Source organism: Tursiops truncatus, chromosome 1 (genome assembly GCF_011762595.2).
Source record: "Tursiops truncatus isolate mTurTru1 chromosome 1, mTurTru1.mat.Y, whole genome shotgun sequence".
Lineage (NCBI taxonomy): Eukaryota > Metazoa > Chordata > Mammalia > Artiodactyla > Delphinidae > Tursiops > Tursiops truncatus.
In genome coordinates, this window is record NC_047034.1 from 67,590,051 (window position 1) to 67,617,632 (window position 27,582).

The 27,582-nt window shown below is 40.8% G+C and overlaps 1 protein-coding gene across 1 annotated transcript; it reads right to left on the bottom strand.

The window, feature by feature from the left end:
• Nucleotides 1-121: 121 nt before the first annotated feature.
• On the bottom strand, nt 122-27,540 carry SDHC (succinate dehydrogenase complex subunit C). The gene is made up of 6 exons (XM_004314123.4): nt 27,462-27,540; nt 22,156-22,212; nt 19,829-19,930; nt 10,383-10,444; nt 3,890-4,053; nt 122-988 (listed from the first exon to the last, which is right to left on the bottom strand). Exons 1-6 carry the CDS (start codon nt 27,479-27,481, stop codon nt 884-886), a joined length of 510 nt encoding a protein of 169 aa, XP_004314171.3. The 5' UTR covers nt 27,482-27,540; the 3' UTR covers nt 122-883.
• Between the last annotated feature and the right edge of the window lie 42 nt (nt 27,541-27,582).

Sequence of the window (27,582 nt, forward strand, 5' to 3'; positions counted from 1 at the left end):
CTGTTTCCCTCCTGAGAAAGGTCAGATTGGGGGATGTAATCGCCTGAGACCAGAGGGAGGGGGAGGAAATTGGCTCCTCCCCAACCACCACTGTCTTGGTTTCTCAAGATATCAAGGAGAGTCAAAGACAAAATAATAATTTTAATTCTGTTTCAGAAAAAGCTGTCACATGAATTTGGATTAGAAAACATGACAATAAGAGGTTTGGTTTTTCTGGAAATGCAAGGAAGAGAAATAATCCTTAATAGGTTCAGTGATAGTTTTCTGGATCTTCCTCTTGCATCAAAAGCTATATATCTTCTTCTCCCCAAAGCATGTGCTCCAAGAGCCAACTTACTCTCTTCATCTCCCTCTAGCCAGGACAGGCTAATTCCCCTCCCCCCCCCACCCCTCTTCTTTCAGTCACACTGTGTGGGTGTTAAAGACCCTGGGCTCTGACCAATTAACAGAATTGTCCTTTAAGCCAGCAACCCACAGGCAGTGGCAACCCAAGCCCCACTCCCAGTCCCCATGGCAGAGGCCACAGAGTGGCATTGTTTCCACTGTCTTAGGAAGAAGCCAAAAGCTGACCCTCAGCACAAATCAAGGCCTAATATGGAGAGAGAATGAGGGCTCCCAGGCCCAGAGTAGGCTGCAAGCTGGGGGCAGGAAAAGGGAGTTTTTATAGTCATTCCATCTTTAGAAATAAGGGGAAAACTGGATCCTTTTCCACTACTCTAGTTCTATAAGGTACTCTTACTGCTGAGCTCCAAGGGTATCTGCAAGCACAAAAGGGTCTGAACAAATCAAGATAACTTTGCCCTGGCTTAAGATAAGAGTAACAAACAGGAAGATGGGTCAATGCAATAACGGGTAGGAAGATGATGCTGGGAACGTCGGCTCTTCACATGGCTGCCAGCCCTACAGAGGACAACACGGTAAGAACCAAGACAATCACTCCAGACTGGTATAGCTGGGAAATCGTCAGGCCTTTTCCTAGGTCCCACATCTGTGGAAATAAGAAAAAAAAATTTTTTTTCAGCAATCAGGGTCCTGGTCACTCTCACAGCTCCTTTCTCAGAAAGGAACTCCACCTAGGAACAGGCAATTTCTCTCAGCATGATTCTAGAGAAAAGCTCTTCTCCCCTTATTCCTGACCTTCACTTTCCTCAAAACTCACAATACAGTAACGACCACCTACTTATCCCAATGACAGTAAAGGGATCCATCCTCAGCCCATAAGATCTTCCAGAATGAATAAAAACTTTCTCTCGTGACAAAAAAACTGATCAGTGTTTCCCAAAGTGTGTTTCTCCAAAATCTAGTTCCTCAGGATGTTAAAAGGCATTACATGGGGGAAAAAAGTTCTGTAGTCAAATTAATTTGGTAAAAGTTTAACTACAAGACTTCTCAAACAATTTATTAATACACACTGTTAATCTCCAAAATGGGGATATAATATACATGATTTCCTAGGTATAGCCAACCACAGAATCCCCTTTGAGAAGGAACATTTGTCCATCAGAGGACTAGTTTTTTTTTTTTAAATAAATTTATTTATTTATTTTTGGCTGCATTGGGTCTTCATTGCTGCGCACAGGCTTTTCTCTAGTTGCAGCAAGTGGGGGTTTCTCTTGTTGTGGAGCATGGGCTCTAGGCACGCAGGCTTCAGTAGCTGCGGCACAAGGGCTCAGTAGTTGTAGCTCATGGGCTCTAGAGTGCAGGCTCAGTAGTTGTGGCGCTTGGGCTTAGGTGCTCTGCGGCACGTGGGATCTTCCCAGACCAGGGTTCGAACCTGTGTCTCCTGCATTGGCAGGCGGATTCTTAACCACTGTGCCACCAGGGAAGTCCAGGACTAATAATTTTTAAAAATACTCTTTGGGGTCTACAACACCATTTCTCAATTTTGTTTTGACTGTGACCCACACCCCCAACTAAGAAATACCTTTTAATTAGTATCCAGTGTATGTGTGCGTGTGTGTGTATAAAATATATAATATATAAAAGTTCATGAAACAATAAGCAATATTTATCATTACCATGTGTGTTATATTCTATATGTTGTATTCTATTTAAATTTCTTTTTTTTGTTGGTAGCAACCCACTGTATTGATTTTCTACCCATTGAGTCAAAAAAACACAATTTAAAAAATACTGATCTAGACTCTCTTGTGCCCTAGGGACATTAACATATTGTACTCTAAAAGATCCCCTAGGGCAAAAGTAGAGTCTTCAGGTTTCACACTTTCCACATATGACTGTCTCAACACACACATATACCTATACCCTGAATGTAAAACTGAATAAATTAGGATTGCTTCAGAGAAAAATTAGAGAGCCCCCAAAATAATCAAGATAAGAAGATGCTCCACCTCAGCTGCCAAAGAGCTTCTACCTAGATAAGATTAGGAGTCAAACAGATTCCACAAAAAGCTGTTTTGCTTATAAAGGCACAGTGTTTTACCAAAAAATCGAGTCCTACTGGGTGGTGGTGATGGGGGAATATTCTCTAGCATACCAGAGACCTTGTCACTTCCTACTCTCTTAATATCAATTCCACCCTCCACTCCCCCACTAGATCTTCTGGCAAGGCAATTATCAAGCTGAGAGTGCAAGAACTATGGACTGTCACAGAGAACAGATAAAAATCCTGTCCCACACTCAGAGCCAGGACTTGCTAAAAGAACAAACAAAAGCAGATTTAAGGGATTAAGAAAAGCCTTGACTTAGTTCTGACATTTTATAAAATCTCTTCCCCTTCCCTCCCCCCATACTGAGACAAAAGCAAATATATGGCAAGTCCCTGCCTGAGCCAGGATGCCAACAAAGGAAGCTGATCAGCTGATTCCATTGGAAAGCTTTGTTCTGTGGAATAAGAAGTCATTAATGGAAATGCCGTCCCTCTCCATCCCCTCCTCCTGAGGGAAGTGAAGTCATTTTGAATCAAACTGAACACTGCCCCAGGGACCAGTTGATAGATACACTTAATTTAATAGATCATTTAGTCTCTCACTCTTCTGATTCCATTAAACTGTCTATTGGACCAGAATACAATTCAGAAAGTGCTTATCTCTAGGCTCTGATGTGGAAGTTATGAAAGGTCAAATTAAGGCAAGAGCATCCAACTGACAGAGGCTTAGGTTGAGAAATTATGGAAAACCGGAAAGAATAAAGCTGTAATTATCTTCCTGGGAAAGGAAGCAAGATTAGGGGTAGGGAGACCACAAAATATAAATCTTAAGATGCTGTAGGAGAGATTCATCTCTGACCTGGGGCAGGTTTGATTAAGCTTTAATTCCTTAATAAAGAGAAGGAGACACCAGTTTGAACTGACCCCAAGGTCATGTAGGAGGCAACATGGTCAGATTTCAGGCTCTCAAAAGATTCCTAAACTCAATATTGGGATCCTAGCACCCAGTTGCTTGTTAAAGTTGGCCCCATTCTCTCTAATAGTTCAAAACAAACAAAAAACAAAAGCAGTTAACACAATCCAACATCAAGATAATAAACGTCAGAATATTTGACTCCAGCCAAATTTGTCACTCTGTGTTGACAGGAAGTTTAGACTGAAAGCAGTAACTAGTATTTGTCTGATAAATATGCCTTCTATGCCAGATGTATGGCCTGGCTTCATGGGTCTCTTTTGGTAACATCCCTCTTGAAACTAAAAGAGTTCACTGAGACCCTGCAAGTATCTGCCAGGCCTACATCCAGTCTCAGCTACATCACCAGCTGGGCTACCTGGCAACGCACAGGGCATCTAGTTTAGCTTTCCCCAAGAGGCCCCTGAACAAAGGTCCAGCACAACTAACTTTAAGAACAGCACTAAACCCAGACCAGGAAAGAGAAAATCCTTCCAGGCTCTCCATTCCTTTCACCCAGAAAACGTACAAGTCTACAATTAACTTACCAAGTGTCGTATCCCATTCCAGGTGTGATACGTGAGAGGGAAGACGAGTGCAAATTTGGCTGTGTGGATCAGCGCTGGCCCCAAATACAGGGACTTTACAAGTTCCAAATGAGACTCAAAGCTCCCAGGGACCAAGAGGGCTGACAAGCCAAAAAGAGAGACCCCTGCGGAGAAACAAAGTAAGCCCGTCACAGCTACACACCAGCTACAACCAATGTAACACATAAAACTGGGTTCTATGACAGCCCCTAGGACTTCACACAATTCTAAACCATTTTAAAATGGGGAAGATTTAAACTAATGTTCACATTCTCAGTGGAAGATACGTTACTTGGAATCTGACCCTAATCTCTTAAATTTGCCATATTGCTACTTCTTTCAACATCTCTCTATAAAAACTTCACCCATCATTTTAGAAGGCACCTCTGGCTACATCTATATCATCATCTCAGTAAGAAAAAATAAGAACAGTACATTCAATCCAAGGAAAAGAATGAGAAAAAAATTTACATCTCTACCATACAAAAATTTAACTCAATATGGATCAGAGACCTAAATGTAAGAACTAAAACCATAAAACCAAGAAAACACAGGAGTAAATCTTTATGACCTTGGATTAGCAGTGGTTTCTTAGATATGACAGCAAACCAGAAGCAACAAAATAATAAATTGGACTTCATCAAAATTAAAAACTTTTGGGTGCCGTCCATTTCTCCATCAGTCTGGAAGAATGCTGGTGCTGAGAATAACTACCATGGCTTGCAGCTCTTTGACGAAACCTCAGATGCGTCAGAATTTTATAGCATTCATAGGAGAAGCAAAGGCTGAAGGAAGACATGCTGTTCACACCCTAGGATGAGGCAGCCACGTCAGAGTCTGGTCTCCTAGAGGTTAGTGTTGCTGAGTGGCTATTCCTAGGACTCAGTTAGTAGACTGCTGTCACACTTGGTGCACAGATCAAAGCTGAGCCTGGTATCTGAGGCATATGTGTGGCTGTCGAGGTTTCGGAACTTCAGGTTTGCACTGAAATTCAGAGGATAGTGGGGAGCTCCTGTGATCGTCTAGCTTCCTATCTACCCAGGCTGTCAAAGATCCTTGAACGCTCTTGGGTCATATCTTCCTCCCAAACCTTCTCAAACTATCTCAGTTCCATGGTACCTCAGTGTTTTCAGGAATTTTTTTCATGATGCCCCCAAGCCAAAAGAAAAACCTAACAGTTCTGTTTATTAAGTAGTTAGATTCAAACAACTCAAATATTTATGTCCTAACAATTTAGTAGCTATGTGAAAAAAATTATCCTTGTAAATGGAAAGAAAAAACTTTTATTCTTAAATAACCAGAGTTACTTGCTAATATGTTGTTGGATATTGTACATCTCAAACCTCAGAAATTAAATTGGACATTACCATGCTCATTTCCTGTTCCACACTGACATTCACACAAGTCGGATTAGAGAATCAGACCTTCAGTGAGAGACCAGGCAAACCTAGTGCTCAGGCAGTCAGCTTCGTTTCTAGAAAAGCCAAAGGACTTACAGATTTATAAAGTAATTAACGGAACTCTGAAATTACTGTTTTATTCTCTTGGGCTTTCTGTGAGATGGGACATGAATTATTGATTCTCAAATGTGATATGTCATATGTTAGGAATCCCAGTCATTCCAGACAGAGGCAGTGTAGAGAGAGTGAAAAGTGCACAAACTTTGGTTAAGACAGATCTGAGTTCAGTTCTGTCACCAACTAGCTACTATATCATCACTTCCTTCTCTGCTTATAATAATGCCTAGTTAGGACTGTGAGAATTAAATTAAATACATATATATAAAGTTCCTAATACAGGCCTGGTAGTGATTATTATTTACATTAATAGTTGGAATATTTAATCTTTTACCTCTCAGAAAATGTCTGATCATTTGTAGCTAAAAATCTCATTCTCAGCCCTTCCTACTCCATGTCTTAGTCCCTGAATTGTCAAGAGGGGATGACCTGGAAAAACTGATTGTCACCAGAAGAGAAAATGCTTCTCAAAAATGCTTTGTTTTCCCTCAATGCATGAATACTCCTGCCCGCCTCGTGCCCCCCCACACACAAGGCTGCAGGGAAGCAGACAGGCAGAATATATGATGAGATTAGTTTGACAACACTTTAGTTAGGACAGCAATCAGGTACTGCCAACCTGAGTTTTAATCATCATTTGGACAGGTCCACCAAGTCCCTTTTAGATGTTTTCATTTTCTTTGGCAGTGACATCTGCAGAGGCTTGCTGGGAAGAAGTGTCTGAAAGAACTTATGATGGCTTCTGGAAGTGGCAACAGGACTTACTGACGATCCGCACAGCTCTGTATGTAGCACTTAACTGCAGAGGAGCAGGCTGAAGTTGTCTTGGCAGCCAAGTGGAAGCACCATTTAATTTTTCTTAGTGATTAGATGGGACAGCTTCAGTGGCTTTGTTTTCGTAATTTAAATTGTTTGGCTGTTAGAGGAGTCCCTCCTCAGGCACTCAGGTTCTAGGAGGAGAGGCTATTTCCTGCCTTCCAGTACACTAGACATCAGAGGAGGATTTAGGAAATTTCATATTTAATTTCTTCTCATATACTTTTCATTTGTAAAGAGGAAAGCTTTGGCCAAAATCGCTTCTGATTAACTTACTGATACTGATATTTCTTGTTTGAAGATGTGATACAATAAGAAATATGTATTTGGTCTTTTTCCCCCAATTCCTGGCACACAGCTCCTAAAACCCTTGTAATCCCTGGAGTGAAAGGAAAGGTTTTTTGTATGCTAATGAGATAATTAGTAGCTGGGGGGGAGGGGGGGCAGGAGGCTAGACAGCTTCAAGATGGGGTCTAAGATGCCAGAAAGACCAAGGCATGATTTGAGGATTGGGACTTTTAGTCCCATACCTCCCTCCCCCAACCCCACCACACCTGGGAGTGGCTGGTGATTGAGCTAATCACCAATGGCCAATGATTTAATCAACCTTGCCTAGGTAATGAAGCCACCATAAAACCCACTAAACTACAGGACTTGGACAGCTTCCAGGTCACTGAACACAAAGATGTACTGGGAGAGTGGTGTGCCCAGAGAGGGCATGGAAGCTCCATACATACTCCCCTCTCTACTCCCCCATACCTTGCCCTGTGTAACTCCTCCGTTTGGTTTTTTTTTGCGGCACGCGGGCCTCTCACTGTTGTGGCCTCTCCCGTTGCGGAGCACAGGCTCCAGACGCGCAGGCTCAGCGGCCATGGCTCACAGGCCTAGCCGCTCCGCAGCATGTGGGATCTTCCCAGACTGGGGCCCGAACCCGTGTCCCCTGCATCGGCAGGCGGACTCTCAACCACTGCGCCACCAGGGAAGCCCCGTTTAGTTTTTTAAATAAAGGAGTTGAGGACTTCCCTGGTGGCGCAGTGGTTAAGAATCCCCCTGCCAATGCAGGGGACACGGGTTCAAGCCCTGGTCCAGGAAGATCCCACATGCCATGGAGCAACTAAGCCCGTGCACCACAACTACTGAGCCTGCGCTCCTAGAGCCCGAGCTCCGCAACAAGAAAAGCCACTGCGATGAGAAGCACGTGCACTGCAACGAAGATCAGCCCCCGCTCGCCACAACTAGAGAAAGCCTGAGTGCAGCAACGAAGACCCAATGCAGCCAAAAAAAAAAGTTCTGAAGCAAGTTTAAAAAAAATAATAAAATAAAGAAGTTGATGCTTTATTTTAAAAACCAGTATGTCTTGGGACTTCACTGGCGGTCCAGTGGTTAGGACTCCACACTTCCAATGCAGCGGGCACAGATTCAATCCCTGGTCACGGAACTAAGGTCCCACAAGCCACATGGCAAAAAAAAAAAAAAAAAAAAAAAGAAACAAAACAGTATGTCTAAATAAAGTGTCTTCCTGAGTTATGGTGAGCTCTTCTAGCAAATTATCAAACTGAGGAAGGGGTCATGGGAACCCTGATTTACAGCTCGAATTTTATATACTTAATTCTCACAGTCCTAACTAGGTATTATTATAACCAGAAAAGGAAGTGATGATACAGTAGCTAGTTAGTGACAGAGCTGGAATTGAACTCAGATCTAACTCCAAAGTTTATGCTCTTTTCTCTTTCTCTAAACTGCCTCAGTCAGGAATGACGAGGGTATAACACATCACATTGGAGAATCAATAACGCCAGTCCCATCTCATGAAAAGTCCAGATGAAAAAAAGTCATTTCAGAGTTCCATTAGTTACTTTATATATCTATAAGTCCTTTGGCTTCTCTAGAAAAGAAACGACTGCCTGAGCAATAGGTTTGCCTGTACAGTCAAGTGACCTTTCACTGAAGTTCTGATTCTCCAATCTAACCTGTTTTTAAAGACTATCCAAAACACTCAGGACCATTCTTCTACCCATTCAAGTTAATTGTACAATTTATTTATAGTTGTATTCCTCTAAAATATCTGTTGTTTGGCACTCATATTTTCTTTTTTGAATCTCATTCTTTTTATTGTTGTATGTTGCATCTTGATTACCCTTTCCCAGGCTCATTCACATTGCAGCTTCAGGTACCTGTCATTCTCAAGCAATTTACCTAATTTCACCTAGATTTTTATACTGTCTGTCACTATGAAAAATCACGAGTATTTTAATCCCTACAGAATCTAAGCAATGAAAGAGTGTTACTAGCCTTCTCTCTCCATCTTTTAAAGGACTGCTTGAAAAGGTCTTCCTCAATAAATTCTATATAAAGTCAAACTAGTGTCATCATGCTTTTCTAGTTCAACATGCTTTTCAGAATTTATATAGTGGCCACAAAATCTCTACAGTCTGAATAAATACCTAATCATGGATTTGTCTAGGCCAAACAAATGAGAACATGAACCTTTATGACTTCCCATGGTCAATGGGATCAAGTTCCAACTTCTCAGCACAGCAGTCAAAGTCCTTTACAGTCTGGCGTACTTTCCAGCCTTATCTTTTGCTGCTTCTCCCATAACACAACTCTTAAACAAGCAGATCTAGTTATCATTATCCAGGGCTCTGGATGCTTTCCAAACCCTGTGCCTTTGTATAAGGTAGTCTGTCCATTGGAAAGTCCTCCTCTACCTCCTTTTCATGAGTTCTCCTACTCATCCTTCTTTCAAGTTCTCCAATTCCGGAAGAGTTGTCCTCTCCTCTGGGATCTCATATCTCTATTAAAAAGTTATCACAGTGCATTATAAATATTTATTTGTCTTACTCCTTAGACTCTTTCACCCTTGAGGGTAGAGGCTATTATTATCACTAACCAATTTCTAATGCATAACAGGAGATTAATTAGAAGTTAGAAGGAACGAACATATCTGAAATGACCACTATGAGCAAAGTGATTTACATGGTTGTACTCATTTAGTAAATAAAGATTAACTAAGCACCTACTGAGTGCTAGAGGATATGAAAGGTAAATAAGATAGATGCAGTTCCTACTCTATGAAGAGTTTACAGCCTAATAAAAGAGACAGATTTATAAAAACTAAGCAAATAATTACAAGTTATATAATAACCTAAGGAATGGTAACATAGGAATGATAACATCGTATCTTAAATAGGAATTCCTATCTTTACTTGCTTACCAACAAAACTAATCTAATTGTGAATAGCAGAGACTTAGTTTTGGATAATTTCTCCAATGTCTCAGCAGCTGCTCCCTAAATACAGGATCCCTATATTTGAGCCACTAGTTGTGCTGATGACCACTTCAGTGAAAACACACTCTACAGAAGCCTAGGAGGGGCCCCCAAAGGATATTATGAAAAACGAAAATATGTCCACGTCTCCAGCGCTAGCCAGAGAAAACTTTTAAAATACAGCTGATCCTCTTATAAAGTACCTCCCTACTGTGGAAAGATCCATCAGACTCCAGAAACCTGACTATAATCTGTACATCCTACCTGTAATAAACCTTACTACCTGAAAAGGATGCACTAAGACCAGCATATGACTCACTCTGCAGCTGTATTTCATATCACATAAATAAATAAACAGACATTCTGATTTGTAACCAAGAATTTTTGAGATTGGAGAATGAGTTAATGTTTTTGCACCTGATCAATTCTAGGTGATGAAAACTGGGTGCTAAAACTGAGTTTCTGAAAGAATAAGGTTGATGGTTAATCTTGGACTGTGTTTGGTCAGTCAGCCAATCTATCTCCATTATATTTCTATATCTGTTCTCCGTAATGACAATAAACATACTATCAGGACATGCTAGGGATGATTTAAAAATTGGCTAAGAAAAGATAAGAAAAAGAATTAAAAAAAGAAAAAAATTGGCTAAGAAAAGAACCTAAGCATTGTGTGAACTCATAATTAATTGTTAAAGAAATGAACAAACAATAAGCTTAAATGACTTATCATTTTCTCTAAATCAAGTTTCTGAGGAGGCATTGCCAAGAGCCAAAGAAACAGCAAAGTTTTTCAAAGCAGTATGTGTGTGTGTCTGTGTGTTCACGTGCACATAAAAACATACATACATACCTGCACTCAAGGCAATACCAGTGCCACGGTGGCAAATGGACATCACCATGGGAAGAGACCATCTGAAAAGAAACACACAAAAGCAATTTAAAAGAAGGAATAGGACTTCCCTGATGGCGCAGTGGTTGAGAGTCCGCCTGCCGATGCAGGGGACACGGGTTTGTGCCCCGGTCCGGGAAGATCCCACATGCCGCGGAGCGGCTGCGCCCGTGAGCCATGGCCGCTGAGCCTGCGCGTCCAGAGCCTGTGCTCCACAACAGGAGAGGCCACAACAGTGAGAGGCCCGCATTCCGCAAAAAAAAAAAAGAGGAATAGATGACACCATAGTAGAGAGTCCGTCTTGGCAAAGAGAATATAAACCACTTCGGAAATAGGCAACCATTTATCACAAAATAAAAACAAACAGCTTTCACATTCCTGTGTTTCCACTCTCTAATTTGAAAATAAGAACAATGATTTATTTAAAGAGATGCATTACTCCCTTTTCCAGACTGCATCACTAACAGAGCTGAGAGGAGGAATCAATTAAAACTCAAACTCCTCCTTTCATAAGAAGAAGGAACATGGGTCAAAAACATCAATAAAAGTTGCATACAGTTAGAAAATAAACACTAGATTACAACCACCTGCGTCCTTCCATTTCTCCAGTCATAAGACAGAAGTAGAAGAAAACCTGAGTTTTATTTATCCGCTGTTTCATATAACACAGTCATCCGTGATCTTTCTTATTATATACCCCAAAATATCCAAATTGAGCATATCAGTCATTCCCTAATAAATTACCTATCCCAAATTTAAAATCCCATTTTGCTGGATTTAGTATATGTTCTTAATCCACAGTAGTTTTAAAATACTTTGTCATCAAACCACTTTTTAAAGCATGTTCTGGGACTTCCCTGGTGGCGCAGTGGTTAAGAATCCTCCTGCAATGCAGGGGACACGGGTTCAATCCCTGGTCCAGGAAGATTCCCACATACCGCGGAGCAACTAAGCCCATGGGCCACAGCTACTGAGCCTGCGCTCTAGAGCCTGCGAGCCACAGCTACTGAACCTGTGCACCCAAAGCCCGTGCTCCACAACAAGAGAAGCCACCACAATGAGAAGCCCGCGCACCACAACGAAGAGTAGTCCCCACTCGCCGCAGCTACAGAAAGCCCGCGTGCAGCAAAGAGGACCCAACACAGTCAAAAATAAATTAATTAATTAATTGATATAAATAAATAAATCATGTTCTGATTTGTCTGTCTGCCAAAGCATTTCCATTGAAGGACAACCAACACTGCTACATTCTGGACCTAGTGCTCATGCTCAAGAGGGAACTGGTTAGTGAAATGGAAAGAACAGGCATCTTTGGATAAAGTTAACATTCATCCTGGAAAGTCAGCTTAGATAGAGAATGCTGAGCATAATCAGACCACGTACTCCATACTCTAAGGGAAGCAACTCAAGTAGGTTGAAAGGACCGCAAAAGGAAATTCTATGTATTAAAAATGGTCACAGTAAGAAAGGAGTAATGTCTAAAGAAACCAAAAAAACTGGCTAGACACCACTCTCATTAACTCAGACTAACAAGATAAATATAAAAGGCAGAAGAAGAGCCTCATAACAAAGGACAAGCGGAGAACAATGGCATAATTTGATTAGAAGAATCAGGAGACTAAAACCCAGAATGAGCTGAGGCTTGCAAAAATGTCAAGGACAACAAGGGGCTTTTAAAATTGTATTCAGGGAAAGACAGCCTCCTAACTGGGGTTGACAATTTTATGTTAATGGATGACAGAGTGCAAAGCAGATTGCTCAACTATTTTATTTGTCAAAGAGAATGATTATCAGACTCAAAAAGACAGAACAAATATTGATTTGAAAGAAAAAAAAAAAAAGTCGGGAAATTATAAGACATTGCTTAGCATTCCAAGTGCACTTAGGGCTCCTGGCAAGATCAATTAAATCCCAAGAGCTAACACATGGAATATATGCACTGTTCTAGTAATCTTTTAGACATATTGAAATGGAAAATGGGAGTGATAAAGTCAAATGTTACCCTAATTAAAAAAAAATGGTTAGGCTTCCCTGGTGGCGCAGTGGTTAGGAATCCGCCTGCCAGTGCAGGGGACACAGGTTCGAGCCCTGGTCCGGGAAGATCCCACATGCCGTGGAGCAACTAAGCCCGTGTGCCACAACTACTGAAGCCCGTGCGCCTAGAGCCCGTGCTCCGCAACAAGAGAAGCCACCACAATGAGCAGGCTGCGCACCACAAAGAAGAGTAGCCCCCACTCGCTGCAACTAGAGAAAGCCAGCACGCAACAATGAAGATCCAATGCAGCCAAAAATAAATTAATTAATTTAAAAAAATTTTTTTAATTAAAAAAAATGGTTAAAACCATAGCCTGGTTAGCCTAGTACTGAGTAGGTAAGGGAGATTTTATTTTCCAAACAACCATGATATTATTTCCAGTCTCACATGATCTTCCAGAATCTTGTCACTCCTTATCAGGCACTATTTATATTTAGCGCCTTGACTCTGGGCAGGACTTCATGACTGACTGCCTCAAGATATAGAATGCAGCAGAACTGACACTGCACGAGTTCCAAATCACTTGCCCTCCTTCTATCCCTCCATCCCTTCGTCCATCCCTCTCTTATGCAATACGGAAGCCCAAAATAGCCTCAGCAGAGAGATCATGTAACAAGACCCATGCAGAGAGAAAAACGAAGTCCCCTCTAAGAGCCAGAATCAACCCAAAACATGTGAGTAAACGGATCTTCAAATTATTTCAGTTCCAGCCTTGTGTTCTCTAGTTGAGGCCTCAGATATCATGGAGCAGAGACAGATCATCCCCACTATTTCCTTTCAAACATTAGATAAGAGTCAAGCACAGAAAATCAAGATTGTTTAAATTCACTTACAGAAAAGATGATCACTAGGAGCCAGTATGATTTCCCTTTGGAAAATTTTTTTTCAGGAAATACTGAGATCCTTTTGAACACAGATTATATGTTATTCATCTTTGTATTTCCAACTCCTAAAAAAGTACCAAGCACACTGTGAGCAATTAACAAATATCTACTGATTTAAAGTGTGTTGAATTTTTTTCTTTTTGACTGTTAGTAGAATGTTAATCAAGGAAAAGCTGAGACATAAGATATATGATTTTCAGCAAGTGACCTAACATCACGCTGCAAACAATACCACCAAAAAAGTAAAAAGCAAAGAAGATATATAAATGGCCAGTAAGTATATGAAAAGATGCTCAGCATCACTAATCATTAGAGAAATGCAAATCAAAACCGTAATGAAATACCTCTTCACATCCATTAGGATGGCTATTAAAACAACAACAACAAAAACAGCAAATCACAAATGTTGGCAAGGATGTGGAGAAACTGGAACCCTTGTGCACTGCTGGTGGAAATGTAAACAGTGCAGCCCTTGTGGAAAACAGTACGTTGCTTCCTCAAAAAATTAAATATAGGGACTTCCCTGGTGGTGCAGTGGTTAAGAATCTGCCTGCCAACGCAGGCGACACAGGTTTGAGCCCTGGTCTGGGAAGATCCCACGTGCTGCGGAGCAACTAAGCCCACGCGCCACATCTACTGAGCCTGTGCTCTAGAGCCCACAAGCCACAACTACTGAGCCCATGCACCTAGAGCCCATGCTCTGCAACAAGAGAAGCCACCACAATGAGAAGCTATGCACCGCAACGAAGAGTAGCCCCCGCTCGCCTCAACTAGAGAAAGCCCGCGCACAGCAAAGACGACCCAACACAGCCAAAAATAAAGAAATAAAATAAATTTATATTAAAAAAATTAAATATAGAATTACCATATGACCTGGCAATTCCACTTCGAGGATATACCCAAAAGAATTGAAATCAGAGATTCAAAGAGATATTCGTACACCCACGTTCATAGCAGCATTATTCACAAGAGCCAAAAGATAGAAACAACACAAAAATCCATGGACGAATTAATGGATAAGCAAAATGTGGTACATATGTAAAATGGGATATTATTCAGCTTTAAAAAGGAATTAAGGGCTTCCCTGGTGGCGCAGTGCTTGAGAGTCCGCCTGCCGATGCAGGGGACACGGGTTCGTGCCCCGGTCCGGGAAGATCCCACATGCTGCGGAGCGCCTGGGCCCGTGAGCCATGGCCACTGAGCCTGCGCGTCTGGAGCCTGTGCTCTGCAACGGGAGAGGCCACAGCAGTGAGAGGCCTGCGTACCGAAAAAAAAAAAAAAAAAAAAAGAGCATAGGACTTGAATATACATTTCTCCAAAGAAGATATACAAATGGCCAATAAACACATTAAAAAGATACTCAACGTCAATAAAGCCTGTCAAAAAAAAAAATGGACTTAGATCTATTTTATATGGTTCAAGGTAGAACTAGAACCACTGTACAGAAGATATAAGTTGTAGTAAGTTCAATAAAATGAGGGTCTTTCTGATAATAAGAGAAATTCCCAAATTGGAAAAGGGTGATAGTTCCTTTTCTCTGGAGGTGTGCAAGCATAGGTAGACATCCATTTATGAAAATACTGCAGAGGAAATTCACTCATTAGGTACAACAGTGGCTTTTAAACATTTTTATTTTTATTTTTTTATTATTATTATTTTTTTGAGCAGCACTCTTTCTTCAAATGCAAAATCCTTAAAGTCACGTTGCTTTGGTTATCCAGGACTAAGGGCCTACAGTGCAATCTGCATGTTGGCCAGCCCCACACGACTATCCGCAGAAGCTTAATGGAATATCCAAAGCCCCAAGTAGCAGTCTTAAAACCAATGAGGTTGAAGAATAAATTAAAATTTAAGAACGTTTCTAACTCTAAGTTTTTAAACTATTTTCTAACGTCCTTTAGAATGACTTGTTTTCCCAATAATGTAATCCCTATATACACTTTTGCTTTGATAAACTGACTTAATTTATTAAGAGATAAAGAGTACTTCAGGGACTTCCCTGGTGGCACAGTGGTTAAGAATCCGCCTGCCAATGCAGGGGACATGGGTTCGAGCCCTGGTCCCGGAAGATCCCACATGCCGCAGCGCAACTAAGCCCGTGCGCCACAACTACTGAGCCTGCGCTTTAGAGCCCATGAGCCACAACTACTGAAGCCCGCATGCCTAGAGCCCGTGCTCCACAATGAAGAGTAGCCCCTGCTCACCACAACTAGAGAAAGCCTGTGTGCAGCAACGAAGCCCCAACGCAGCCAAAAATAGATAATAAATAATTTATTTTTTAAAAAATTTTTAAAAAAGAGTATTTCAGAAAGGGCTAACTTAACCATATACTTCCGTGCTACCTCCAAAAATCTATGAAAGTTAGCAACAGAAAATATATGATTCCAGGTATCTCAGAAATCTTTCCCAGACATTTCACCTTGGAAACAGCTCTATGTTTCCTGTCTAGAGTTTCATAACCAAAGAGCAAACAAGGTAGTTTAAGTCTCATCTCATCAGCTTATTACTGTTTGTTATATGAGCTGTGAAAAAAGGCCAGGGCTTTAAATATAGACTCAAAATAATTTGAGAAGTTCTTCATCATTATAATCCTCCCCCACATCCTTCAGCTCTTAAAAATAAGTTTTACCATAAAGTAGCAAGGATTGAGATCACTTATTAATCTTCTGTTTTAGTAGAATGTCCAATTTCTACTGTTCAATCAGAATTATTTCTGGAATCTGGCTTGGAAAAAATCTGAAGGGTTGTGGTATTTGTGGAGGTGGTTAAAATATGATCAGCCTCCCTGGCAGGAACCCAAGTAAAGACGGTAGCTCAGCTCAAGATGATTTGCTGAGTTAGCTAGAAAGGAGCAGATCTATAGGGGTTTTTGGGGAAGACACCAGCATAACCACCATCAATGCTACTTCTGAAGACAACAAATTAACAGAAATAGATGTACGTATGCATATGTATATACTCACATATACACATGTACATGTGTGTATTCATACATATGTCTCATAGATCTATCTACTGAAACAGCCTAGAAGCAATGATATCCTGGTAGCAGTGAGCACATCTAGCACCCAGATCTTGATTTCACAGGAGCCATCTTGAAAGAACTCCCACTAGCTAAGGCTGGGACAATCTGAACAACAAAATAAATCAGAGTAACAGTGTAACTCTTTGGGCAAAATAGGAATTGTGCAATAATAGGAAAAAAAAATATATATACATATTTTTTAAATTAATTAATTAATTTTTGGTTTTGTTGGGTCCTCGGTGCTGCTCACAGGCTTTCTCCAGTTGCGGCAAGTGGGGGCTACTCTTCATTGTGGTGCGCGGGCTTCTCATTGTGGTGGCTTCTCTTGTTGCGGAGCACGGGCTCTAGGAGCGTGGGCTTCAGTAGCTGTGGCTCATGGGCTCTAGAGCGCAGGCTCAGTAGTCGTGGTTAATGGGCTTAGTTGCTCCGCGGCACGTGGGATCTTGCCGGACCAGGGCTCGAACCTGTATCCCCTGCATTGGCAGGCACCACCAGGGAAGCCCATATATACATAAATATATATATATATATATATATATATATATATATATATATATAAAAATATCTGTTCCTAGTTTCTGACACAGTGCTCCTAAAACCCTTATTAATCTCCTGAGTGATACGGGTGCTAGGAGTATCTTTTTATTTGGTCTTTGACTCTGGTTCCTGACACACAGTTCCTAAATCCCTTGGAATTTCCTGGGTGGTAAGAGCGATCTTTGTTCTAATGAGGTGACTCTGGATGGGGGTTGGTCCCCAGAAAGACCAAACCATGACCAGAAGCTTGGAACTTTCAGCCCCACTCCCACCTCCTTCCGGGAAGGGAAGGGCTAGAGATTAAGTTAATAATTGATCATGCCTACGTGTTGAAGCCTCCATAAAAATCCCCAAAGTACAGGGTTTGGGAAGTTTTCAGGCTGGTAAATACATCCATGACGGGAAGGGAGTGCACCACCAACTCCATGGGGACAGAAGCTCCTGTGCTCAGGATCCTTCCAGACATAGAACTAACTAAAAGGGCACCTGGCTATCCATCTGTATCATTTGTAATATCCTTTATAATAAGCTAGTAAATTTAAGAAAATGTTTCTGAGTTCTTTGAGCCATTCTAACAAATTATTGAATCCACAGAGGGTGTTATGAAAACTCTTGATTTATAGTTGATTAGTCAGAAGTACAGGTGACAACCTGGGACTTGCGATTGGCATCCAAAGTGGCAGGCAGTCTTGTGGGACTGAGCGCCTAACCTGGGGGGGTCTGTGCTAACTCCAAGTAGTAAGTGTCATAACTGAATTGTTGGACACCCAGTTGGTGCTGGAGAGTTGAAAAATTGGTTGATGTGGGAAAACCCGTACACATTTGGTATCAGAAGTATCGAGAGTAGAGAGGAAACATTAGTGTCTTTCCTTTAGTTGGTGTCGTAAGAGTAGAGGAGAAGAGTTTTTCCTGTTAGAAATACTGGAGAAAGAAAGAAAGAGAGAGAAAGGGAGAGAGAGAGAGAGAGAGAGAGAGAGAAAGCAAGCTTTACCTTATAGTAATAAACAAGGTATGATGGAATTAGAAAAATCACAATTTGCCAACCATCACAGTAATAACTGATTCAGGCAACTACCATCGAAAGATGCTAATGGATAAACTTCTGATGAGAAGTAGAATATTATACTCTCCAGTACCTCCCCACAAAATAAGAATTAATAAATACAACATCATTTTTCATTAACTTTACAGTGGAGAAACCTAGCAGACACACCTTAACCAGTGATAAAAAGTTACATCACCAACCAGGGACTTCCCTGGTGGTCAAGTGGTAAAGAATCCACCTTACAATGCAGGGGACGTGGGTTCGATCCCTGGTCAGAGAACTAAGATCCCACATGCTGTGGGGCGACTAAGCCCCCACACCACAACTACTGAGCTCGAGTGCCTCAACTAGAGCCTGTGTGCCACAAACTAAAGAGCCCATGTGCTTTGGAAGCCATGCATCACAACTGCAGAGCCCATGCACCCTGGAGTCTGTGCGCCACAACTAGAGAAGAGAAAACTCGCACGCCACAACTAGAGAGCAGCCCGTGCACCACAACGAAGATCCCACATGCTGCAACTAAAACCCGATGCAGCCAAAGATAAATAAATTAAATAAATAAATAATAAATAAATCTTTAAAAAAAAAGTTACATCACCACCAATGGGATAAATCATCATCCTGTGTCACTCTCTGATAGGATGCACTAAGAAGAACATGGCATCACTTCAGAGGTATTCCTGCCAAAACCACATAAACACAAGAAAACATCAGATATACCCCAAACTGGGAAACATCCTAAAAATGTCAAGATCATAAAAGATACAGAAAGCCTAAAAAACTGTTCCATACTGAAGGAGATTAAAGAGACAACTAAATGTAATACATGATCCTGAGTTGGCTCTTGGACCTATAAAGGACATTACTGGGACAACTGGCAAAATCTGAATGGGATCTGAGGATTAGTTGGTAACACTGGATCAATGTTAATTTTGACTGTGATGGTTGTAGTATGGAGAGTTTCCTTGAATTTAGGAAATATACACTCAAGTATTAAGCGATTGTGGTAGGCAGAAAGATGTCCACATTCTAATCCCTGAAACCTGTGAGTATTTACCTTAAATGGCGAAGGGGAATTAAGGTTGCATGTGAAGTTAAGGTTGCTATAAGCTCACTTTAAGATAAGGAGACTATCTTGGATTAGCTGGATGGGCCCAATATAATCCTTTTAAAGTCCTTAAAAGTGGAAGGGTCTGGCAGAAGGAGGCAGTTAGAGGAGAAATGTGACAATGAAGCAGGTTCAAAGTGACAGGATGGGAGAACTTGACCCACCATTGCTGGTTTTGAAGATGGAGGAAGACCACGAACCAAAGAATTCGGAACAGCCTTCAGAAGCTGGAAAAGGCAAGGAAACAGATTCTCCCCTAGAGTCTCCAGAAACGAATGCAGCCCTGCTAACACCTTAATTTTAGCCCTGTAAGACATGAGCCAGAGTTTGACCTACAGGACTGTAAGATAATAAATGTGCTGTTTTAAGCTACCAAGTTTGTAGTTAACTTGTGACAGCAGCAATAGAAAACTAATACAGGAATAATGGGGTATCATCATCACTGCACTTGTTCTTAAATCATTCAGACATGTTATAACACACTGGGAATCTGCAAAAGGTATAGAGGAACACAGTGCACTACTTCTGCAACATTTATGGAAATTTGAAATTGTTTCAAAATAAATTTTTTTAATTAATAGGAATTACATTTTGACTTACCAGAATTTTCCAAATAGTAGTTTTGCAGGCTAGATTACCCTTCTAAGGCCAGAAGAGAGAATTTAGTCATCTTGTTATAAAAAAGGCCTAAGGGAAATAATCAGGGAGGCTATGGGCCAACCTCCAGAACTTTTATCCACTACTACTAAATTCCCTGGTTCCAGAGCCCTTACCTGTAGATAGTGACATGGGGAGACAAAGGACGGTTTGAACCAGTGTTCTTATTCCAGAACCTCTCCATCTCTTCTTTGGCTGTGGTTCCCAAAGGAACAGCACTAAAATAAAACCAAAAGGTTTTAAAATGATTAAAAGTAAACTTGGTTTAAATTTTCACATAACAAAAAGTTAACATATAAAAAGGTAAGCTGGGCTAGATAAACCTATGTATTAGGAAAACATGTTTGTCCACTCACCTTATCTTTCTGCCAAGGTTGACTCATTTATTAATAACCTCAATCACCCAATGAGGTCATATCAGAGGATAACTCTTCTTTCCAATCCCCCAACACACAGGTCCAGTAACGGAGGCTAAACTTCTTTCTTGTTGGGCGGCAGGGCAAATATAATATTTCAAAACCATTTACATAAATGGATTACCCTTTTCCCAGGCCATGAGTGATATCTCATATATTACCACCTGCTCTCATCTGGCTCTTCAAGAATCCTTTTTAGGTTCTCAAAAATCAAGAACTGGATTCAGCTCAGTACCTCTGAATAGCTTCTTGGTTTTCCTTGTCACTGGGCTAGGCTGAAGCCAACTGTTTTATTCTTTTTCTTTTCTTTTTACTTTTTTTTTTTTTTTGGCCGCACTGTGGGGCATATGGGATCTTAGTTCCCCCATCAGGATCAAACCTGTGCCCCCTGCAGTGGAAGTGCAGAGTCTTAACCACTGGACCGCCAGGGAAGTCCCTGAAGCCAATTGTTAAACAGCTGTGTTCAACAATTTAACTTTCTAGGTGCCTATATTAAACATGATCTATCCCCCTCAAGAAAATATTTCCCCATAGATTACTTATTAATTGCAGAAGTTAAAAACAGTAACTCCATACTGGGAAAAAACTTAGCAGACATTTCTGTATTCAAGTGATCAAAGTTAAAATCACTAATGGGACAAATGACATCACATGCCCCTGATGTGATGTACTGAGGATACAACATCATTTATGTATTACACTTGCCAAAAATGGATAACCTGAATCTAGTCATTAGAAAACAATCAGACAAACCTAACTTAAGAGACACTCTACAAAATAACTGACCTGTATTCTTCAAAAATGTCAATGTCATAAAAGACACAGGAAGGCTAAGAAATAGTTCCAGGTTAAAGGATACTACAGAAATATGACAACTAAATATAATATGTGAGCCTAATTAGATCCTGGATGGGGGACAGGTGGACTGTATTTCTATAAAGTACATTATTTGGGACAAATGGAAAATCTGAAAAACAACTGTATATCAGATAAGATTACATCAATGTTAAATTTGCCAAATTTGATAATTGCATTTGTATAATTTTACTGTGCTTTATAACATAATGCTCTTGTTCTTAGAAGAAGTTGTGGTTTTTTTTGGCCACATCACACGGCATGTAGGATCTTAGTTCCCTAACCAGGAATAGAACTGGTAGCCCCTGCAGTAGAAGCTCGGAGTCCCAACCACTGGATCGCCAGGGAATTCCCTTAGGAGAAGTTTTTAGAAGTAAAAGGTCATGATGTCTGCAACTTAATCTCAAAGAATTCAGAGAAAATAATCACAATAATTAAATTGTGCTGAATCACACTAAATTGTCAATACTAGGCCAGTTTTGACCCACAAAAATGGCAATTTCATATAGCACAACCTAAAATATATAGAGTGATAGGTAAACACAGCAAAATGTTAACAACTGATGAATGTAGGTGAAAGGTATACAGAACCTCCTTGTACTATTCTTCCAACTTTTCTGAAAGTACAAATTATCAAAATATTTCTACTATCTCTCTTTTTTTTTTTCCCCGGCAGTACCACACAGCTTGCGGGACCTCAGTTCCCCGACCAGGGATTGAGCCCGGGCCGCGGCAGTGAAAGCACTGAATCCTAACCATTGGACCACTAGGGAACTCCCTGGAAGTACAAAATATTTCTAAAATTAAACGTTAAAAAAAAAAAGAACCACAAAGAGACAATTGTTGAAGTCAGTAGACTAGAAATGAATATAGCAGAAAGAAAGAGAGATAAAGACTAAGGCCTGGGAGCTGCCCAAAATGCAAATCAATAAAGTTATATATAGCAGAAAAGCTTAAAGTGAGGAAAATTGAGAAAAAAAACAAAGATATATTCTTATTCTTCCTTCTTCTACTACCAGCTGAGAAAAATAAGGACCACAATCACTAAATTTTCAGCCAACCATCTACAATTACCTGCTTTCGTACATATCCCCAAAATATCAGTCAACCTACTGCTTTTCCCTGATGAAAAAAAGGTTAAATAATAATAATCTCCATATTTGGAAACTTACTTTCTGATACAGAGCAGAGGACTAAGGTGGGCACGGAGGCAGTGATGGCCAGCACGTCTGAAAGATAAGAGAACCAACAGTCAATACACATTTAGAGATGTACTTCAGTATATCAACTTCTCTATTTTTGTACTGTATTAGACTCTGGGTGGAGGGGAAAATTAGGAATAAGATAAAAACAATGACAGTATCAGGATCTTTGAGATATTTTCTAGTTGGAAAGCTGCAACTTTAAATATCTTGAGAATAATCACAAATATTACTCACAAATGCAAAATAAGGTTTTAGCTGAACACAAATAATACAAGGTAAAAGAATAACCAGAGCTGGTAATGTTCAACAAAGAAATACAGAAAGCAAATTTTTTCAAGCTAGATCTTAAAGGAGGTGATGTTTAAAAGACAGGGGTTTAACGAAAAGAGAGGGGGACTTCCTTGGCGGTCCAGTGGTTAGCACTCCTCACTTGCACTGCAGGGGGCAAGCGTTCAATCCCTGGTCAGGGAACTAAGATCCTGCATGCCATGAGGCATGGCCAAAAATAAAATAAAAAATAAAATAAAATAAAATTTTAAAAGGGGGGTGGGTACAGAATAAGCCAGTGGCAACACCGAGTACTATACAACTTAGCCAAAGCAGACACCTGATGCAAATGGATGAATTTAAAAGGTTTAAAGAACAAGGGGTTTGAGGAGGCAGGGTCCTCAGTATTAAGCTGTCATTCTAGGAACTACCAACAAGTTCCAGACAACCTGGATGAACTTTAAGTGAAAAAGGCTGTCATATAATAGTGCAAAAAATATGAGAATGTAGATTTCTTTACTACCCACATGAAAAGGTACTTGAAGTAGGTAACACAAGTTTTCTACTAAAAAGTTGCTATTTTTGAAACGTATATATCAATACCGGAACTGCTTTTCAAGTCTGAGACTAAAATGTACCCAGGCATTCTATCTAAAGAGAATTTAACTGATCCAGCATTTACATGGTATTATGAAAAACACATGATCACTACACCCCTTTAACTCATGTTATATCGAATCTTTCCAAAGGTATTTGAGAAAGTTATCAGAGTGAAGCTCTGGGACCAAATATATTGAGATTCTACAAAAGTTTATTGTATATACACTATGTGCAAGACACTGTGGGGATACAAGATCACATTAAGATCCAATGATCTTCTAAAAAAGCTCATGATGTCCCTCATACCATTGATATTAGATGCATAAATATTTCAAGAACCTTACACTCTACACTAGAACACTAGAAGGGCCCACTATTTGAAGGAAAAATAATCCAACCAACACTTCCTTCAGCTCTTCCCTCTTTCCAGCTTTGGAGGCAAGAGATGAATACAGACATTGTGTACCCAAGGCTCCCAGAAAGAAAGAAGTGGGAACAAATCTCTTTAAATCAATTGTGACTCTGAAGTTGCAGGGCATGCATTCCTCACACCAGGCTACGTCCAGTCACTCAGCTACCCAGCAAGAGTTTGCAGATGTGGGTTGGAATCTACAGCACTCTCTGTCTAGTGCTATTGTCTCCCAGACAAATACCAATGTAAACTTTCCACAAGGCCCTAACAGAAACTAGTTGCACAACTGCATAACCTTATTTGAAATATGACAAGAGTAGATATCTAATCTATCCTTGCCTTTCATGTGAAACCAGGAACCCTGAAAAGATTTCTTTTTCCACCCAGGAAGAGTTATATGTTATATGTTATAGCTAGAAAGTAACAGTACTTTATTTTATTTTTAATTAACAAGCCAGAACTGATTTCTAGTTAGGGCCTGTCCCTTTCTAAATGCATTATACATGTCTCCCCCAAAATGTAATCATGGCTTAAATTGTTTTTGAAACTCTTCTCTGTACTGAGGCAACAACAGTAATGTAACAAGAACACTGGACAAAGTAAAACAGCCAGACTGGAGGTCTAGATCTGCATAAGTTGTGTAACTTAGTGAGTCACTGAGCTTCAGCTTTTTCATTTATAAAATAGGATTGATAATACCTACATTATTGGTTGTTGGGAGGACTGCAAGAGAAAATGTATAGGAAAGCACTCTCTAAACTGCAATATACCCCATACATGTAATTTAGTAATATTTCACTGGTCTCCCAAAGGTCTTTAGAATTCATATCACATTCTTTTTAAAACTCTGCAGTGTAAAAATATTCATCTGCTGAAAATGGATTTGACTTTTGGAAAAAAACAAAAGTTATTCAAAGCCAAGTCTATGTGATCAAATTGAATAAGATCCACTTTTGGTCCAAAACAAGATGTGACTATAATATAATGAATTTCTCTTGTATGCCCTCTAAACTTGATCTGATGGCATGTCAAAATTTAGTTTCATAAATGTCTGAGGTAACAGGAACATTAAAGTATTTACATAACCTTGAAGGACACAATGAAGAGCAATCATTTATATATAGCATTTCTGATTAATTGTATGAGCACCCAACTAACTCCAAAGATACAATGTTAAGTCATTCTTGATTTCTTTTCTCTTACATCCCCCCATATATATGCAAGGCATCACCCAATCTTACCAATACTATCTAGAAAACTTCAGTCCATTGTTTTAGTCTGTATTCTCTTCATTTCTCACTAGGACTGTAACACGAGCTCCTGAATTGATCTCCTAGCACCAATCTCTTCCCTATCATTCAATATTAGCAGCGTTAAATTACTGAAAAATAAAGCTGACTTCATCAATCATCTGCCTGCAAGTCTTCAACAGTTCCCCACTACTTATAAGGTTCACACTGCAGTCAAACAAGGCCCTTCTCAACATGACCTGACCCAATTCTCCAGAGCTATTCTCCCACAAGCTCCCTTCAGCCCTCTATACTTCTACCACACTGAATGTTACATTACCCCCAGACAGAGCATAGTTTCTTCTGACCACATGCCTTTGCTCAGGCTATTCTCTGAGTGGACCTCCCTAGCAGCCTGATAAACTCATCCTTCAAGATCCAACAACTCCCAAATGGCAACTTCACCACTCCTTTAGCCCTACCTGCTGCACCTGTCATGCTCCCACATCACTTGTTCATATCTCTAAATCAACATTCTGTTGCTTATTAATTAATCCATTTATCTCCTTTGCTAAATTTTGAGCTCCTCAAGAATAGAACTGGAATACTTTGCATCTATAGCACCTATAACAATATGACAGAAGAGGCTCAAAAAAATGATTTGTGAATTAGTATGCTTATTTTAAAAGGCAGTCTTAAGAATTTAGACTTTAAATAAATTAAACCTTGTTTTAGGAGGTGCTTCACATGTAGCATTTAATATGATGAGCAACATTCGGAGGGTTAATGACTTGGTGGCTTTGTGCTTAAACTGCATGAACATTACTAGATAGAAGCCTAGCTGTTCTTAGCTTAGTTCTCTATCTCAGTCTTGGCTTTGGCAAGTCATTCCCTGACTGACTGCCAGTGGAGTCTGTGCTACTTAGCTGGTTATTCCTCCCTAGCTAGCCCAAGAACTTTAGGGAGTCTACAAAATATAGAGCACTATTCAAAAGCCATGACATACAATACTGTGATAACTAATAATTTTTAGTTAACCAAGCATTAAAAATGTTTAGCCAATATTTCTCTTAAGTGAGTTCAAGTTATCACTATTTTCATTCACAAGTGAAGAAACCACAATCATGCAATCAATGACCTTGACTTGTCCCAAATAAATGGAATTAGTGACACTACTAGAACTAGAAACTAGCTCCTAGAATTTAAGGTGCCCTTTCCATAAGAGTTTTGTACTACCACTAATGAATCCTAGTGATGACAGTCCTACACAGCTCAAAATGATACAGACTGGACATACTCAATGTGTACAGTGATCCTTGGTTTCTAAGCACTAATCATGAAACTCCTAAAATGAACTGTTTAGACCCAATATGATCATTACAAGCTAAACGTTAATTCCACCAAAAAGCCTGTGACATCTTCTAAAATATGATATATCAAAGAATTCAAAAGCATTCAATTATGGTCAAACTACTTGTAATAAAGAAGGCAATCTGGCAAGACTAGCCCTGACACGCTTTAGAAAAAAAGACACAATTGTAAATAAGAGTCAGGGAGAAAAACGAAGGATTAAGATAAACCATTCCTGATCTCAGCTCCAAGAGGAATCATTCTGTCACAGAGAAAAACTAAATAAAGTCCGTCTATTTTTACACTGGGTGATTGAAGTGGAAAGAGAAATGAGAAGACATTTGGGGAAATCAGGAATTAAATCTCAACTGCATTAAAACTAACTTTCCATAACAAATAGTTTCCAAAAATAGTGCTGGCACGAAACTATGCTGGGATTTGTACCAACAGCGTCAAAAATCGCTATGGCTAGAAAGGCTCTGAGCAGAGAACGAGGCCTTGTCGACAATGGACAGTTCATAATGGAAGACGGTCTAGGGTATTTCTCAGGACAAGGAGTTGACACTACAGAGAAAAACTGGGGCATCTATTCCCCTCACCCACCAAGTAAAAAAATAAACAAACTGAAGTTCCTGGCTGCTCTGAGGCAGCAGAGCAACCACTATGGGCGCTATTGCTAATCGTCACCCCGATAGGGGTCTAGGCCTCCTGCACTCTCTACGAGGGGCCTGTTAGGAACTGGGACAGTGCCCACTCATTGCCAGCAGCTGGTGTTTGCAGGAGTAAAACGCAAAGGTAAAGTACACCAAGATCCTTCTCCTCGAGGCCCAAGCCCTAAATAAGAGAAGTTAGACCTACTTATTTTCTTGGAGCTCGGCTCTCGCTGCAGCCACAAGAGCAATCTGGGGAAGAACTATTTTAGAAGTGGGGAAAAACTATTTTAAAAGTGGGAAAGCTGGGCTTCCCTGGTGGCGCAGTGGTTGAGAGTCCACCTGCCGATGCAGGGGACACAGGTTTGTGCCCCGGTCCGGGAAGATCCCACATGCCGCGGAGCGGCTGGGCCCGTGAGCCATGGCCGCTGAGCCTGCGCTCCGCAACGGGAGAGGCCACAGCAGTGAGAGGCCCGCGTACCGCAAAAAAAAAAAAAGTGGGAAAACAGAAGCGGCGAGAGCCCCGCGACCCATCCGCAAGGAGTAAGGAAAAGATAATCGGCCAGGGACCCCCGAAGCCCTACATGGTGCACAGGAGACGCTAGGGGAGGGGAAGGGTCTCTAGGTTTCCAAAGCGCGTGGCCTCCACCCACAGGTCCTTTCCCTGCCGAGGCACGGGGTAAACAGCTGTTAGCAAGACGTGAGGGGCCAGTGCAGCTCTCCCGAGAGCCGCCGGCACCGACTCCCACCCCACACTAAAGTCACCTCAAACAGAACGCAGCCATCTTGGGTTCCGGCCTGGACGGAAGTGACGCCGACGGCCCCACCACCTCTGGGCGAGGGGAGGGGCGGGGCTTCTGTCACGTGACGACACCAGCTCTTTCTG